The 14,515-nt window shown below is 39.4% G+C and overlaps 1 protein-coding gene across 1 annotated transcript in view; it reads right to left on the reverse strand.

Moving 5' to 3' along the window:
* Nucleotides 1–14,515, reverse strand: part of ints7 (integrator complex subunit 7) — a 122,504-nt gene that overhangs the window by 39,638 nt on the left and 68,351 nt on the right. Inside the window, exons 14-19 of the mRNA NM_173267.1 lie at nucleotides 10,899–11,093; nucleotides 10,134–10,237; nucleotides 9,977–10,045; nucleotides 9,703–9,835; nucleotides 9,482–9,580; nucleotides 7,377–7,562 (exon numbers count right to left, since the gene is read on the reverse strand). Coding sequence (NP_775374.1) covers nucleotides 7,377–7,562; nucleotides 9,482–9,580; nucleotides 9,703–9,835; nucleotides 9,977–10,045; nucleotides 10,134–10,237; nucleotides 10,899–11,093 — 786 coding nt within the window. The remainder of the gene's footprint in view (nucleotides 1–7,376; nucleotides 7,563–9,481; nucleotides 9,581–9,702; nucleotides 9,836–9,976; nucleotides 10,046–10,133; nucleotides 10,238–10,898; nucleotides 11,094–14,515) is intronic.

Genomic DNA, 14,515 nt, shown 5'->3' on the forward strand with positions numbered 1-14,515 from the left:
TTCCAAAGTAATTCAGTGTCAGTTTCACAGCACGGCTGTGTAACTTGTTTTCTCTTTTCGATCAACTGGTCAGGCGGTTTCTGTCTCCAGAACTTGATGAGATCAGACCTGAATAAGCAGTTTACCCTGCCGACTCCAATACTGAATTTGCATGCTTTATTTAGCCATCTCCCCTCCTTCTAACAGGACAATATAGACAGGACATCTTTGTCTCAAATCAGATTTGTGAGAGACTTGATAGAACTCGCAGACTGTGGACTTATAGTAGGCTCTTGCAGACACATGGACATCTTAAAGCCAGTGTATGACGGCAGATTAACCAACACGTCTCAATAAAGGAATTCTGCTTGTTTTGAGTCTCCTGGACTGGGTTCTCTTCTACTTCTTCACTCATTTATTTTTTTACAACAGTTCAAAAGATCAAAAACGAGGAATATGTCATTTGATATAGAAAACAAGATGTATTTACATTTACATTTAGTCATTTAGCAGATGCTTTTATCCAAAGCGACTTACAAATGAGGACAAGGAAGCAATTTACACAACCAAGAGCAACAATGAATAAGTGCTATAAGCAAGTTTCAGGTCTGTAAAGTCTAAGAAGGGAAGTATTAGTAGTATTAGTTTTTTTTTTTTTTTTTTTTTGTACAGTTAGTGTGATATTCAGAGAGGTAATTACAGATTAGGAAGTGTAGTGGAGACTAAATAGTTGAGTTTTTAGTCGTTTCTTGAAAGTAGCGAGTGACTCTGCTGTTCTGATGCAGTTAGGGAGTTCATTCCACCAACTGGGCAGATTGAGCGTGAGCGTTCGCGAAAGTGATTTCTTCCCCCTTTGGGATGGAACCACGAGGCGACGTTCATTCACAGAACGCAAGTTTCTGGAGGGCACATAGATCTGCAGAAGCGAGAGCAGATAAGGAGCAAGGCCAGAAGTCATTTTGTAGGCAAACATCACAGCTTTGAATTTGATGCGAGCAGCAACTGGCAGCCAGTGCAAACGGACTAGCAGCGGAGTGACATGTGCTCGTTTAGGTTCATTGAAGACCACTCGTGCTGCTGCATTCTGGAGCAGTTGAAGAGGCTTGATAGAGTTAGCTGGAAGCCCAGCTAGTAGAGAGTTACAGTAATCCAGTTTGGAGAGAACAAGAGCTTGAACAAGGAGTTGAGCTGCATGTTCAGATAAGAAGGGTCTGATCTTTCTGATGTTATAGAGTGTGAATCTGCACGATCGAGCAGTTCTAGAGATGTGGTCAGAGAAGTTTAGTTGGTCATCAATCGTTACTCCAAGGCTTTTCACCATTTTGGATGCAGTAATGGTTGCCCCGTCCATCTGGATTGAAAAGTTATGGTGTAGAGTCGAGTTGGCAGAAACTACAAGCATTTCCGTTTTTGCGAGGTTCAGCTGAAGATGATGCTCTTTCATCCAGTGTGAAATATCCAACAGGCAGGCTGAAATACAAGCTGGAACCGAGGGATCATCAGGATGAAAAGAGAGGTATAGCTGGGTATCATCAGCATAGCAGTGGTAGGAGAATCCATGTCTCTGGATGACTGGTCCTAGAGATGATGTGTAGATGGAGAAGAGAAGTGGCCCAAGAACAGAGCCTTGAGGTACCCCAGTGTTTAGATGCTGTAGGTTGGACACCTCACCCCTCCAAGACACCCTGAATGATCTGTCAGTGAGGTAAGATCTGAACCATTGTATAACAGTGCCCGCAACGCCCAGTGACTCGAGCGTAGATAGCAGTATCTGGTGGTTGACAGTGTCAAAAGCAGCCGACAAGTCCAGCAAAATGAGGACTGATGATTTAGAGTCTGCTTTAGCCAGTCTGAGATCCTCCACGACCGAGAGCAGGGCAGTCTCAGTTGAGTGGCCTTTCTTAAAGCCGGATTGCTTGTTGTCCATGAGATTGTTTTGAGTAAGAAAGTCCAGGACTTGATTGAACACTACTTTCTCCAGAATCTTGGCCATGAATGGAAGCAGGGATACTGGTCTGTAGTTTTCAAGTAGCGTATGGTCCAGGTTGGGTTTCTTTAGCAGTGGGGTTACCCTAGCCTGCTTAAATGAAGTGGGGAATAAACCAGAGTCAAGAGATGTGTTAATTATGTGAGTCAGTGTTGGTATGACTGTAGGAGAGATGGCTTGCAAGAGATGAGAGGGAATGGGATCGAGTGGACAGGTGGTTGCATGGCTAGATAGCACGAGTTTGGACACCTCAGACTCAGAGAGCTGAGAAAAAGAGGTGAGTGTGTGTGGTGTTGGTGGTGTACCTTGCGTGTTTGTTGTAGGTGCAGCAAATTGAGCACTGATTTTTGCAGTTTTGGTGCAAAAGAATGTAGCAAAGTCATCAGTAGTAAGTGTGGAGGATGCGGGTGGAGAAGGAGGATAGAGGAGGGAGGAAAATGTTTTAAAAAGTAGGCGAGGATTAGTGGCATTGTTGATTTTCAGACGGTAATATGTCTGCTTTGCCGAAGTAACCTCAGCCGAGAAAGAGGACAGAAGAGTTTGGTATGTTAAGAGCTGTGCAGGATTTTAAGTTTTCCGCCAAATTCTTTCTGCAGCTCGAAGTTTTGAGCGATGCTCACGGAGAGCATCCGAGAGCCAGGGTGCAGGAGGACTGGCACGGGCTGGACTGGATGCAAGAGGACATAATTGGTCTAGACATGATGCTAGTGTGGAGCAGAGTGTATCAGTGGCACTGTTCGAATCAAGTGCAGAGAGTTTGCAAGATGGAGGAAGAGAGTCTGAAACAATGGTGGATAGTCTATTGGGTGAGAGAGATCGTAGGTTTCTGCGAAAGGTAACCAGTGTTGGAGTGTGTGGCGGCTCAGGAGTAATGTGGATGTTGAGAGACAGAAGGAAATGATCCGATATTTGTAGTGGAGTTACTATTGTTTGATCAGCGAAGCAGTGTCGTGTGTAAATAAGGTCTAGCTGATTACCTGATTTGTGGGTAGCAGAGGTAGGTGCTCTTTTTAGGTCAAAAGAGGCAAGCAGAGTCTGAAAGTCTGCAGCTTGCGGTTTGTCAACGTAAATGTTGAAGTCACCTAGCACCAACAAGGGAGTGTCAATATTAGAAAAAGATGAGAGAAGAACATCCAGTTCATCTAAGAAGTGACCTAAATTACCTGGTGGGCGGTAGATGACAACCACATTTATGTAGAAGGGGTGGATAATGGTGACTGCATGGAATTCAAAGGAGCTGATTGTTGGCAGGGACAGTATCAGAGTAAATTTCCATTCTTTGGAAATTAGTAGTCCAGTCCCACCCCCTCTCCCTGTGTGACGAGGAGTGTGGGAAAAAGAGAAATTAGCAGAAAGAGTAGCATGTGTAGCAGTGTCCTCCGACCTCAACCAGGTCTCAGTTAGAGCCATGAGATTATAGTCAGAATATGTAGCTATGGAGGTAATAAAATCTGCCTTGTTAACAGCTGATTGACAGTTCCAGAGGCCCACGGAGAGAGTTGTGAAATAGCAGATACATGTATTGAACGAAGATTGTGAGGATTACGCCTGCAGCGTACCTCCCGTGTTTTGCGAGTGTTAGTAACAACAGGAATTAGAAGACACATACTAAAAGTGCACTGACAACAAAAGATAAAGTAAAAAAAAGAAAGAAAGTAAAGTACTCAAGTGCTTTGTCAGTGTCTTTGCTCGGTGGAGTCGCGCAGGTAGAGTCGATGGTCTTTACACTCGTCGGTCTTCACACGAGGCGGTCTTCACACGAGGCTGCCGCGGTGAACTAGTTGTTTATATAACCCCAAAGCACTAACGTTAGCTGATTGAATTCAGCTGGACACGCCTCGAGAGTCAAAACAAGGGCCGAAACTGAGGCGGACGATGCGAAACCGACCGCGTTCGCTACACAAGCTCTTATAGTAACCAAGGAAACAGTGGCTAAACACTTGTAGTATTATACACAACTGAAAGCAAGTTTAAATGTCCTACAACTTTACACAAACAGCTGAAAACAAGTCCTCAAACCATACACAACAACTGAAACAAGTCTTAAATGTACTTACAGGCTGCTGGTCTCGATGTTAAAGTGCTTCTCCTGCCGACTAAGCTAGCGTGCTCACTATATAGTGGTTACCTGGCGTTTGGACACGCCTCCCGAGTCAAAACAAGGGCCGAAACTGAGGCGGACGACGCGAAACCGACCGCGTTCGCTACCCAAGCTCTTATAGTAACCAAGGAAACAGTGGCTAAACACTTGTAGTATTATACACAACTGAAAGCAAGTTTAAATGTCCTACAACTTTACACAAACAGCTGAAAACAAGTCCTCAAACCATACACAACAACTGAAACAAGTCTTAAATGTACTTACAGGCTGCTGGTCTCGATGTTAAAGTGCTTCTCCTGCCGACTAAGCTAGCGTGCTCACTATATAGTGGTTACCTGGCGTTTGGACACGCCTCCCGAGTCAAAACAAGGGCCGAAACTGAGGCGGACGACGCGAAACCGACCGCGTTCGCTACCCAAGCTCTTATAGTAACCAAGGAAACAGTGGCTAAACACTTGTAGTATTATACACAACTGAAAGCAAGTTTAAATGTCCTACAACTTTACACAAACAGCTGAAAACAAGTCCTCAAACCATACACAACAACTGAAACAAGTCTTAAATGTACTTACAGGCTGCTGGTCTCGATGTTAAAGTGCTTCTCCTGCCGACTAAGCTAGCGTGCTCACTATATAGTGGTTACCTGGCGTTTGGACACGCCTCCCGAGTCAAAACAAGGGCCGAAACTGAGGCGGACGACGCGAAACCGACCGCGTTCGCTACACAAGCTCTTATAGTAACCAAGGAAACAGTGGCTAAACACTTGTAGTATTATACACAACTGAAAGCAAGTTTAAATGTCCTACAACTTTACACAAACAGCTGAAAACAAGTCCTCAAACCATACACAACAACTGAAACAAGTCTTAAATGTACTTACAGGCTGCTGGTCCCGATGTTAAAGTGCTTCTCCTGCCGACTAAGCTAGCGTGCTCACTATATAGTGGTTACCTGGCGTTTGGACACGCCTCCCGAGTCAAAACAAGGGCCGAAACTGAGGCGGACGACGCGAAACCGACCACGTTCGCTACACAAGCTCTTATAGTAACCAAGGAAACAGTGGCTAAACACTTGTAGTATTATACACAACTGAAAGCAAGTTTAAATGTCCTACAACTTTACACAAACAGCTGAAAACAAGTCCTCAAACCATACACAACAACTGAAACAAGTCTTAAATGTACTTACAGGCTGCTGGTCTCGATGTTAAAGTGCTTCTCCTGCCGACTAAGCTAGCGTGCTCACTATATAGTGGTTACCTGGCGTTTGGACACGCCTCCCGAGTCAAAACAAGGGCCGAAACTGAGGCGGACGACGCAAAACCGACCGCGTTCGCTACCCAAGCTCTTATAGTAACCAAGGAAACAGTGGCTAAACACTTGTAGTATTATACACAACTGAAAGCAAGTTTAAATGTCCTACAACTTTACACAAACAGCTGAAAACAAGTCCTCAAACCATACACAACAACTGAAACAAGTCTTAAATGTACTTACAGGCTGCTGGTCTCGATGTTAAAGTGCTTCTCCTGCCGACTAAGCTAGCGTGCTCACTATATAGTGGTTACCTGGCGTTTGGACACGCCTCCCGAGTCAAAACAAGGGCCGAAACTGAGGCGGACGTCGCGAAACCGACCGCGTTCGCTACCCAAGCTCTTATAGTAACCAAGGAAACAGTGGCTAAACACTTGTAGTATTATACACAACTGAAAGCAAGTTTAAATGTCCTACAACTTTACACAAACAGCTGAAAACAAGTCCTCAAACCATACACAACAACTGAAACAAGTCTTAAATGTACTTACAGGCTGCTGGTCTCGATGTTAAAGTGCTTCTCCTGCCGACTAAGCTAGCGTGCTCACTATATAGTGGTTACCTGGCGTTTGGACACGCCTCCCGAGTCAAAACAAGGGCCGAAACTGAGGCGGACGACGCAAAACCGACCGCGTTCGCTACCCAAGCTCTTATAGTAACCAAGGAAACAGTGGCTAAACACTTGTAGTATTATACACAACTGAAAGCAAGTTTAAATGTCCTACAACTTTACACAAACAGCTGAAAACAAGTCCTCAAACCATACACAACAACTGAAACAAGTCTTAAATGTACTTACAGGCTGCTGGTCTCGATGTTAAAGTGCTTCTCCTGCCGACTAAGCTAGCGTGCTCACTATATAGTGGTTACCTGGCGTTTGGACACGCCTCCCGAGTCAAAACAAGGGCCGAAACTGAGGCGGACGTCGCGAAACCGACCGCGTTCGCTACCCAAGCTCTTATAGTAACCAAGGAAACAGTGGCTAAACACTTGTAGTATTATACACAACTGAAAGCAAGTTTAAATGTCCTACAACTTTACACAAACAGCTGAAAACAAGTCCTCAAACCATACACAACAACTGAAACAAGTCTTAAATGTACTTACAGGCTGCTGGTCTCGATGTTAAAGTGAGAAAATAAAGTGTATTAAATATCATGTTTAGCAAATATAGTGAGATTAGATCCAGCGGTAGCCTAGATCCTTGATAAACAGTTTGACGAGCACAGCTCTCATCTGGGTGGATATGCTGCAGCGCATGCCAATGTGTGTGTGTGTGTGTGTGTGTGTGTGTGGTCACCTGATGTGCGTTTTCAGTGGTTTGGTGTAGACGAAGAGCTGTTCAGAAACGCTGGGTGAAACGCTACTGTGGATTGTTTTTATTCTAAAACGTTGTTTTAAAACTAAAACGCACTAGTGTAAACGGGGCTAAATGTAAATGTAGGTGTGAACAGACCTTATAAGGTGTTTGTTTACGGGAGTGAACTCTATTCTAAACTCCCCAAACAAAGTATTAAATGCTTCTTAAAACGGAAGCTGCTATCATTATTTTTTTCAGATTGTGATGAATTTCCTTGAAAAATTGAATGTTAAATGAGAAAACAGTGGGTGTGGCTTGTTTTTTTCTACTGTGAGCTGATTGGGAGTAGTAAAGTAGGCATTTCATTAAGGAAGATGGGGGAAAAAGTTTGGGAAGAATTATTACATTCTAACAGACACCTCCTGCTCACCATTTCTGTTTGTTGCCACTCTCATTACCTCAAAATCACGTAAACTTTTAATATAACAAAAAACAAACAGAAAGTGCATTTCAGATTTCAATTAATGATTAGAAGGACAAACTATTTCTTTTTTTCTTAATCATCTAAATCTTTTCTTCTCTTTAATTTGGCTTGATTTTATTTGCAATAAAATGTAATTGAGATTGAAATAGACCATCAGGAACAAACATAAGAAATAAAATGAGTGTAAGTATTGTACTCTGTGTTGAGCTCACCTTGAAGTCTGATCCTGGTTTTGTCTGTAACGTCGAGCTGACTTTAAGACAGACTGCCTGAATCTTCCGGAAGAGTCCCGGACTGGAGCCGTGCTGAATAACACCCTCCACTTTTAAGGTCAGCTGCTGGTTGTTCTGCACTGGGATCGGCTCATTGGGTGTGCGGGGAGATGGAGAGAGAGCAAGCTAGAAGAAGAAAAAAAAACATGTATAGTTTTTATAAACGTAACTCCTCTTTCAGACAGTTTGAAACTCTTGAAACTAAAGCTAAGAATTAGACACAAAAGATGTTTTACATGACTTTCCATGATAACAATAGATACAAGTGTTCGAATCTTTAGTACATAAACAACTGACTTTATTTTATTACTAGAATTTTAATAACTATTATCTCAGTGTTAAAACTTTGACATTTACTTTTTTTTAAAATAAATATGCTTATTTTAGATATTTGGAAACAATTTACAATAACGCTCGGCTAGTTAATGTACAGGTAACACTTTAGTTTGTCTAACAATTCACACTATTAACTACTGGCTTAGTACCTGCATATTAATTAGATATTGGCTTAATTAGTACTTCTAAAATATGATCTTAATCTAAATCTCTAATTCTTAACTCAATTACTACTATACTTTTAATAATAAGCAGCAAATAAGTAGTTTATTGAGGAAAAGGTTAGGGCTGCACAATATTAGAAAAATCTGATCTTGCAATATTATATTTTTCTGCAACAATATATTGCGATATGGATACAGTATCACAAAATGGTTTAAATAACTCTATTTTATGGTTTCCTTGAAGTCTAACACTATTTAGGTACAACAATTTAATAATCACAAAGCAAATAATCCTTATACGTTGCTTTGTCTCATTTTTAGTCCAAATATCTAAAAGTTCTTAGGTCAAGAAAAAATATTGTTTTGTTTTCGACTTCAGACGAAATAAATCAAAAATAATTTTTTTTTCCTTAAAACAAGCAAAATGATCTGCCAAAGGGGTAAGTAAATTAATCTTGCTAATGTTGCTTTGCAATGTACATATTTGGACTGGAAACAGGACAACAATAATATAAGATTTTAAATTTTTTTTGCTTAAATCGTGTAAATTCTGTATTCATAATTAAATGCACCTCCAAAAGTCTTAATTTTTTCTGTCCAAATGTTCTGTCCAACTCTTCTGAAATACTTACTCACAGGCCTTAAAAACACATGCAAATGATAAACCTTCACTATATTATAGTTAAACTTCAAATCATGTGTTCTGTAGCCCCGGGTCAAGTATAATTCAGACTCAACATTGCATATCTTGGAATATTTGATATTTGGAATTAATTTACAATAACTGCTAGTTAATGAACAATTTAGACTCCACATACATATAATTTATTCATTTACTTTTAGGCTTAGTCCCTTTATTAATCTGGGGGGACCACAGCGGAATGAACCACCAACTTATCCAGCATATGTTTTACGCAGCGGATGCCCTTCCAGCTGCAACACATCACTGGGAAACATTCATACACACTCACTTACATACACCACAGACAATTTTTAGCTTATCCAATTCACCTATAAGCAGTAAGCACGTCTTTGGACTTGTGGGGGAAACCGGAGCACCCAGAGGACACCCATGCAAAACACGGGAAGAACATGCAAATTCCACACACAAATGCCAACTGACCCAGCCGGGGTTCAAACCAGCCACCTTCTTGCTGTGAGGTGATAGTGCTACTCACTGCACCACCATGAGGCCCAACAACGTGAGTTAGTTAAGAAGAACTAACAAATAAACAAATGAATTTATAACTAAAGTAAAATAGATGAATACAGTAATAAATGTAATGTTTATGTAACAAATACATTATTATTTTAACCTTATTAAAAAAAAAAATCAATTTTTTAATATAAAAAGAAAAAATTTGTATGTTTTATATATTTGTATGTGTATGTATATATTTATAACTGCATTCTATATAAGTATATTGCGTAAAAAAAAGAGTAAAGACTAAAGTTAAGGTTGAGACTAAATAAAATTGAAACTAGAGTGTAAACATTATTAATATTCTTTTTTTTTTTTTAAACAACATTGTACAGGTCACTCACTTTAATGCTGGTGGACTGAAGCTTCTGAAAGAAATATCTCTGGAACGACAGTGGTATTTTCAGGATGGCTATGACAGTATCACACAGACAGCCGGTGTGCTTAAAACAGACCGAAATGACAAATTTAGAAAATTACTATGTAATTAAATCCATGAAAAGTGACTCCAGACATATTGCAGTCAGTATAAGTTGGCTGATGGATACTCTTAGAAACGCAGTACCAGGTAAGAAACAGGAGGGTGTTTCCTGCTTAGATTTTCCACTTCCTCCAGGACATGATTGAACACAGCCATCATTCTCAGCTCATACTCGCTCTCTGCCAGAATTGATCCATGAGTGCCAAACTCCTGGAAACTGAACCGGATGTTGTCTTTAAAATGTGCACTTTTTGAGACATTACAACTAAAATCTATTATACAATTCATTTAAGGCCAGAAACTAAGATCCTATTTTCTTATTTGAATTTGATGTGGGATAGTAGCATAGCATTTTTACCTGGCTGTTTGTGGATCGATTATTAAAGCTTCGATAACATAAGATACGAGTAAGCAACTCTGCTGTTGTCTAGGAAAAAAGTCATTAAGAAAAGTACAGATGATTTTTTTGTAACTAGATCTTGTAGAGACACTGCTCTACAAGAAAGAAAGGATACAGTTCAACATTGCGAAGGGTGGCATAGTCCGCATCAAACGAAGACTGGTACAGGTCAGCATAGCGAGCTGCGAGACTTCTAAACTCATCCATGGAAAACTTCATCTGAGCAAATGTACACAAAAATCAAATAAATAAGTAAAAAACAAACAAACAACAACAACAAAAAAAAACATTAAATAGATACCTAAATATGTAAATAAATTTATAAAAAAATAAAATAACCATACATAAAAATAAATAAAATATTTAAAAAAATAAATAATAAAATAAACATAATATTAAATAAATTAGATAAATATATGATATAATTAAATAAATTAAAAAGTTAAAATATACAAATAGATAAATGAATAAATAAATAAAATAATCAATCAAATAAAATAACTGAATAAAAATAAATAAAGTATTAAATAGACAAATAAAAAATAATTAAAATATTAAATAAAATAGATAAATGAATAGATAAACAAATAAATATAAATAAATAATAAAATAAATAGAACATTAAACACATAAATAGATACATGTAAATAAATATATGATAAACTTTATTATAATAAAAATATAAAAAATAATTATAATAAATAATTAAAATATAAAATAAATAAAAATTAAATAAAACTTTAAACAGATGGATAAATAAATACATGTAAATAAACAAATAAATGATCAAACTAAACAAGTAAAAAATATATATATAAATAAAATATTAAATAAATAAAAATAGGAAAAAGAGCAGAAATAGGAGCGTGTGTTTGGGCACCTGTGTGGAGATTCGTCCGCAGCGCTGCAAGTCACTGCCCGAGGACAGAGCGATCGTGGTTGCGATGGCAGGAGGAGGACTGGTCTTCAGACTGTTGCAGGTGCAAATGAGCTGAGACAGAGCCTGAAGAGTGTCTATACGCAGCTTCACAAACTCACATTGGAATGTCAGCGGACTGAGCGGCGTACTGGCAGCCTAAAGATCAAACACATTTAGAGTCAGTCACAAAGAGCTAAAAATAACAGAAAAATTAGCAAGACAGCATACAAAGATCTACCCAATAGAAATCAAAACTGGACATTTTTTTTTTCTCCAAATGCTTCAAACTAGTTTTTCCCTTTTAATTTAGCCGATTAAAAGTACACAATGTGTAAACAGAGCATTTGATTAAGCAGATTAAACAACATATATACTGTACTGGATCATTTTAGCTTAAATATCATTTTGCAGGACTTTAAAGAGCCCCTTTTATGGGTTTTTGAAAATGACCTTCCATGCAGTGTGTAACACAGCTCTAAGTGAACAAAAACATCCAGCCGAGGTTTAAATCTAAAAGAGCAGCATGTTTAAAACTATTGATTCTTTAGTGATATATTTGACTCAGAGTCAAATAAATTAATCGAGTTGGGTTCGGATCTTTTGTTTGATCACATCGATGTCGATACGGTACATCACAAAATATGTACTTTCAGTTCCAGTAAAATGTGCACTCGCTTTCCCTCCGCACACTAGCGAAGGCGCGGGGGATCATGGGACTGATAATGACACGAAGATGAAGATCACTGACAGATGGCGATTCGGCTGTGGGGAATAAAGGGTTTAAGTTAACTTTCACAACAATACCACAGTATAGCCAACCTAGTGCTGTGTTTGTTCCTGTCATTTTTCTGATTTTTGATACAATAACCTATGCTGCAACGCGGAATTCGACAGCCTTTGCTATTTAAGGAGCAGAAGAGACTATGGGTCTTTGTCAGACTTTGTCAGTAACTTTTACAGTTCAAATGGACCAGTTTCTTCTTACTCCGGATCATAACATGTAAGTGTCATTAAAATTGCGCCTCATTTTGTGTAGTTTGCTAAATATGTGTTTAATTGTCTGTAACAAGTTGTAATCACCCCACGCAGCTTGTAATCACGAATCGATTATAGATCAGTGCTTGTACTGTACAGTTAAAGTTGTATAGGTCTGTTCACATATCACGTCCAAAACCATGGTAAAAATGTGACCTGTGCTTCTTTCTTTACCGATTTAAATGAGTTTTTGAACGGGCGATCCTCTTCTGTTTGCCTTTGCTATGGCCACCATCAGCTGTTTTTACACACACATAGTCAATTTTTTAAATAGTTCAACTTTGCCACTGTGTGGATTAATACTAAAGGTGTGTCATTGTTATTGCTTGGGGTTAAGGTTAAGAGTAGAGCAATATGCTGATGTTTAACTGCATTGCTTTATTGCATTTCTGCAATGGGCTCTCACATACTTTGTTCCACTTCATACAGTAGTCTCGTGCTGAATGCAGTCAACCAAATGCAACAGACTGGGTCATTGGACCAATCACTGCAGAATAGCTTCGCGTTAAGGAGGGGTTTGGGAACAAATAAATCACTGAACAACTCATTTGGGAGCTGCTGGGATAATTAGGTAAAAATAAATGCATATTATAAGACAATGAAAGTGTTTTTAAACCTTGAACGCATATTAGCCTGTTGTTGGAGACCTCTAAAACAAAAATATTACCTTTTTAAATGCAAGATTTGGGCTCTTTAAATCAACCCGGGCTCATTGCAGATACATACCCAGGTTTACATTGTTGGGGACACCAAAAAATGTAACCGAAAATACATATTTTTGCAGTGTTTGTAAATTCACCAGAGGCCGCTATGTACGTTTATTGATGATCTCGAATTTCACTTGTGCATCCTCTTCTTGCATAAATCCACCTGCAAGCGCAATATTTACTTCACATGACCAGGCCAGCTTGCTGTCGACTGACGGACCCACCCACCCCCTTTCCTAAGCCCAGCCGATAGTGTTTTCAAAAGCAATTTAGAAAAAGAAAAGCCATCACAGACTTGAGTGGTTTCACCACATTTTCAGCCTGTTTTTTATTTAATTTATTTTGTTTTAGATAGTTTCTGGAACCGTTCTTTACCAGACTCGAATCCCGTCATTGTGGTCAACTACGCTCCACATCCCAAGACCATCGGCATACATAGTGAGCTACTGGGTAAACTGGTAACAATGGAAAAGCTGTCTCTACAAAGGTAAGAGGTCAATGGTAGCTTGAAAAGGAACAGAAGCTGTTGCTGGCATCATAGCGCCCCGTATCGTTCATTTTACAGATAAAATGGAGAAAATGTAGATGGGGTATGTATCCACAATGAGCCTGTGTTGACTTTAACAGTCACTATGAGAACAACAATGGATAATTTACCTCAGATTTGGATATAATTTGAGGCACTTTCTGTTCGAATGACTGTAAAGTGCTCCCTCTCCCATATTTAATAGCTTGAGAAAATTACAAATTTGACATTTTTCTGTTACCTACTTTTTAACTTTATCTTTGAAGTAGACATTTTAAAGCCAACGCTCCTACAATGCATATTATCCTGACATGGTAACCTACAACAGTCATAAAACAATGTGATTTAACGTGACAAACAAACAAAGCAACAAAAAAAAAATCTGTGATATTCTATGACTTGGAATAAAGGAAAAATATTCTCAGATTTGTAATGCCATAATAATGCCATAACCATAATCAGTGGAACCAAAATCACTTAAAGGCAAGTCGTTTCAGTCCGTAGCCATCTTTGAAATGCCTCAGAATGCTTAGTTAATTTGTTTGAATGGGGAAACATAGATTTCTCCAAATTTGTTTGCCAAGCTTATGATTACATTTTCTATTAGGAATCACCAATTAAATTAAACATCAACTGTCTCTTGAGTTTATTTTTAATCGTTCGAATCACACAAAATTCTCAGAAACTCGTGCCTGTTCTGAGCCCCTCCCCCAGAGAATTGTCAGTCTATAGCAGGGGTCACCAATTTCGTTCCTGGAGGTCCGGTGCCCTGCAGGGTTTAGCTCCAACTTGCCTCAACACACCTGCCTGGGTGTTTCAAGTATACCTAGTAAGACCTTGATTAGCTTGTTCAGGTGTCTTTGATTAGGGTTGGAGCTAAAATCTGCAGGACACTAGATCTCCAGGAACAAGTTTGGTGATCCCTGGTCTATAGCAATCAATGATTGGCTCCTGTACTAGTTAGCAAGGCTTCATGCGACATATTGATCATAACACTTTTCCTCCTTTCAAAACTTTATAAGTGACACATCTTATGTGTTTTATAGTCTTTAGTGGAACCCATTGTCTAACTGTCAGAAAAGTTCAGAATGTTTTTTTAGGCCATATATGGCCTTAGCCAATCATGGCCTCCTAACCATCGCAGTAGCCACGTTTCCACTCTCACGCCTAAAGCGAGTGAGCCAGGGCGAGCCAAGGCCAGTCTCATTGTCACTGTCAGTTCTGGGGCCTGAGCGGAACTTTCTCGGGGCCAGCGGCTGGCCTTTTTTGGCCCGCAAAATACCTTGGGCCAAAGAGGGCCAGCTGGGGCT

This window comes from Danio rerio, chromosome 20 (assembly GCF_052040795.2).
Source record: "Danio rerio strain M-AB ecotype USA chromosome 20, GRCz13ab, whole genome shotgun sequence".
Lineage (NCBI taxonomy): Eukaryota > Metazoa > Chordata > Actinopteri > Cypriniformes > Danionidae > Danio > Danio rerio.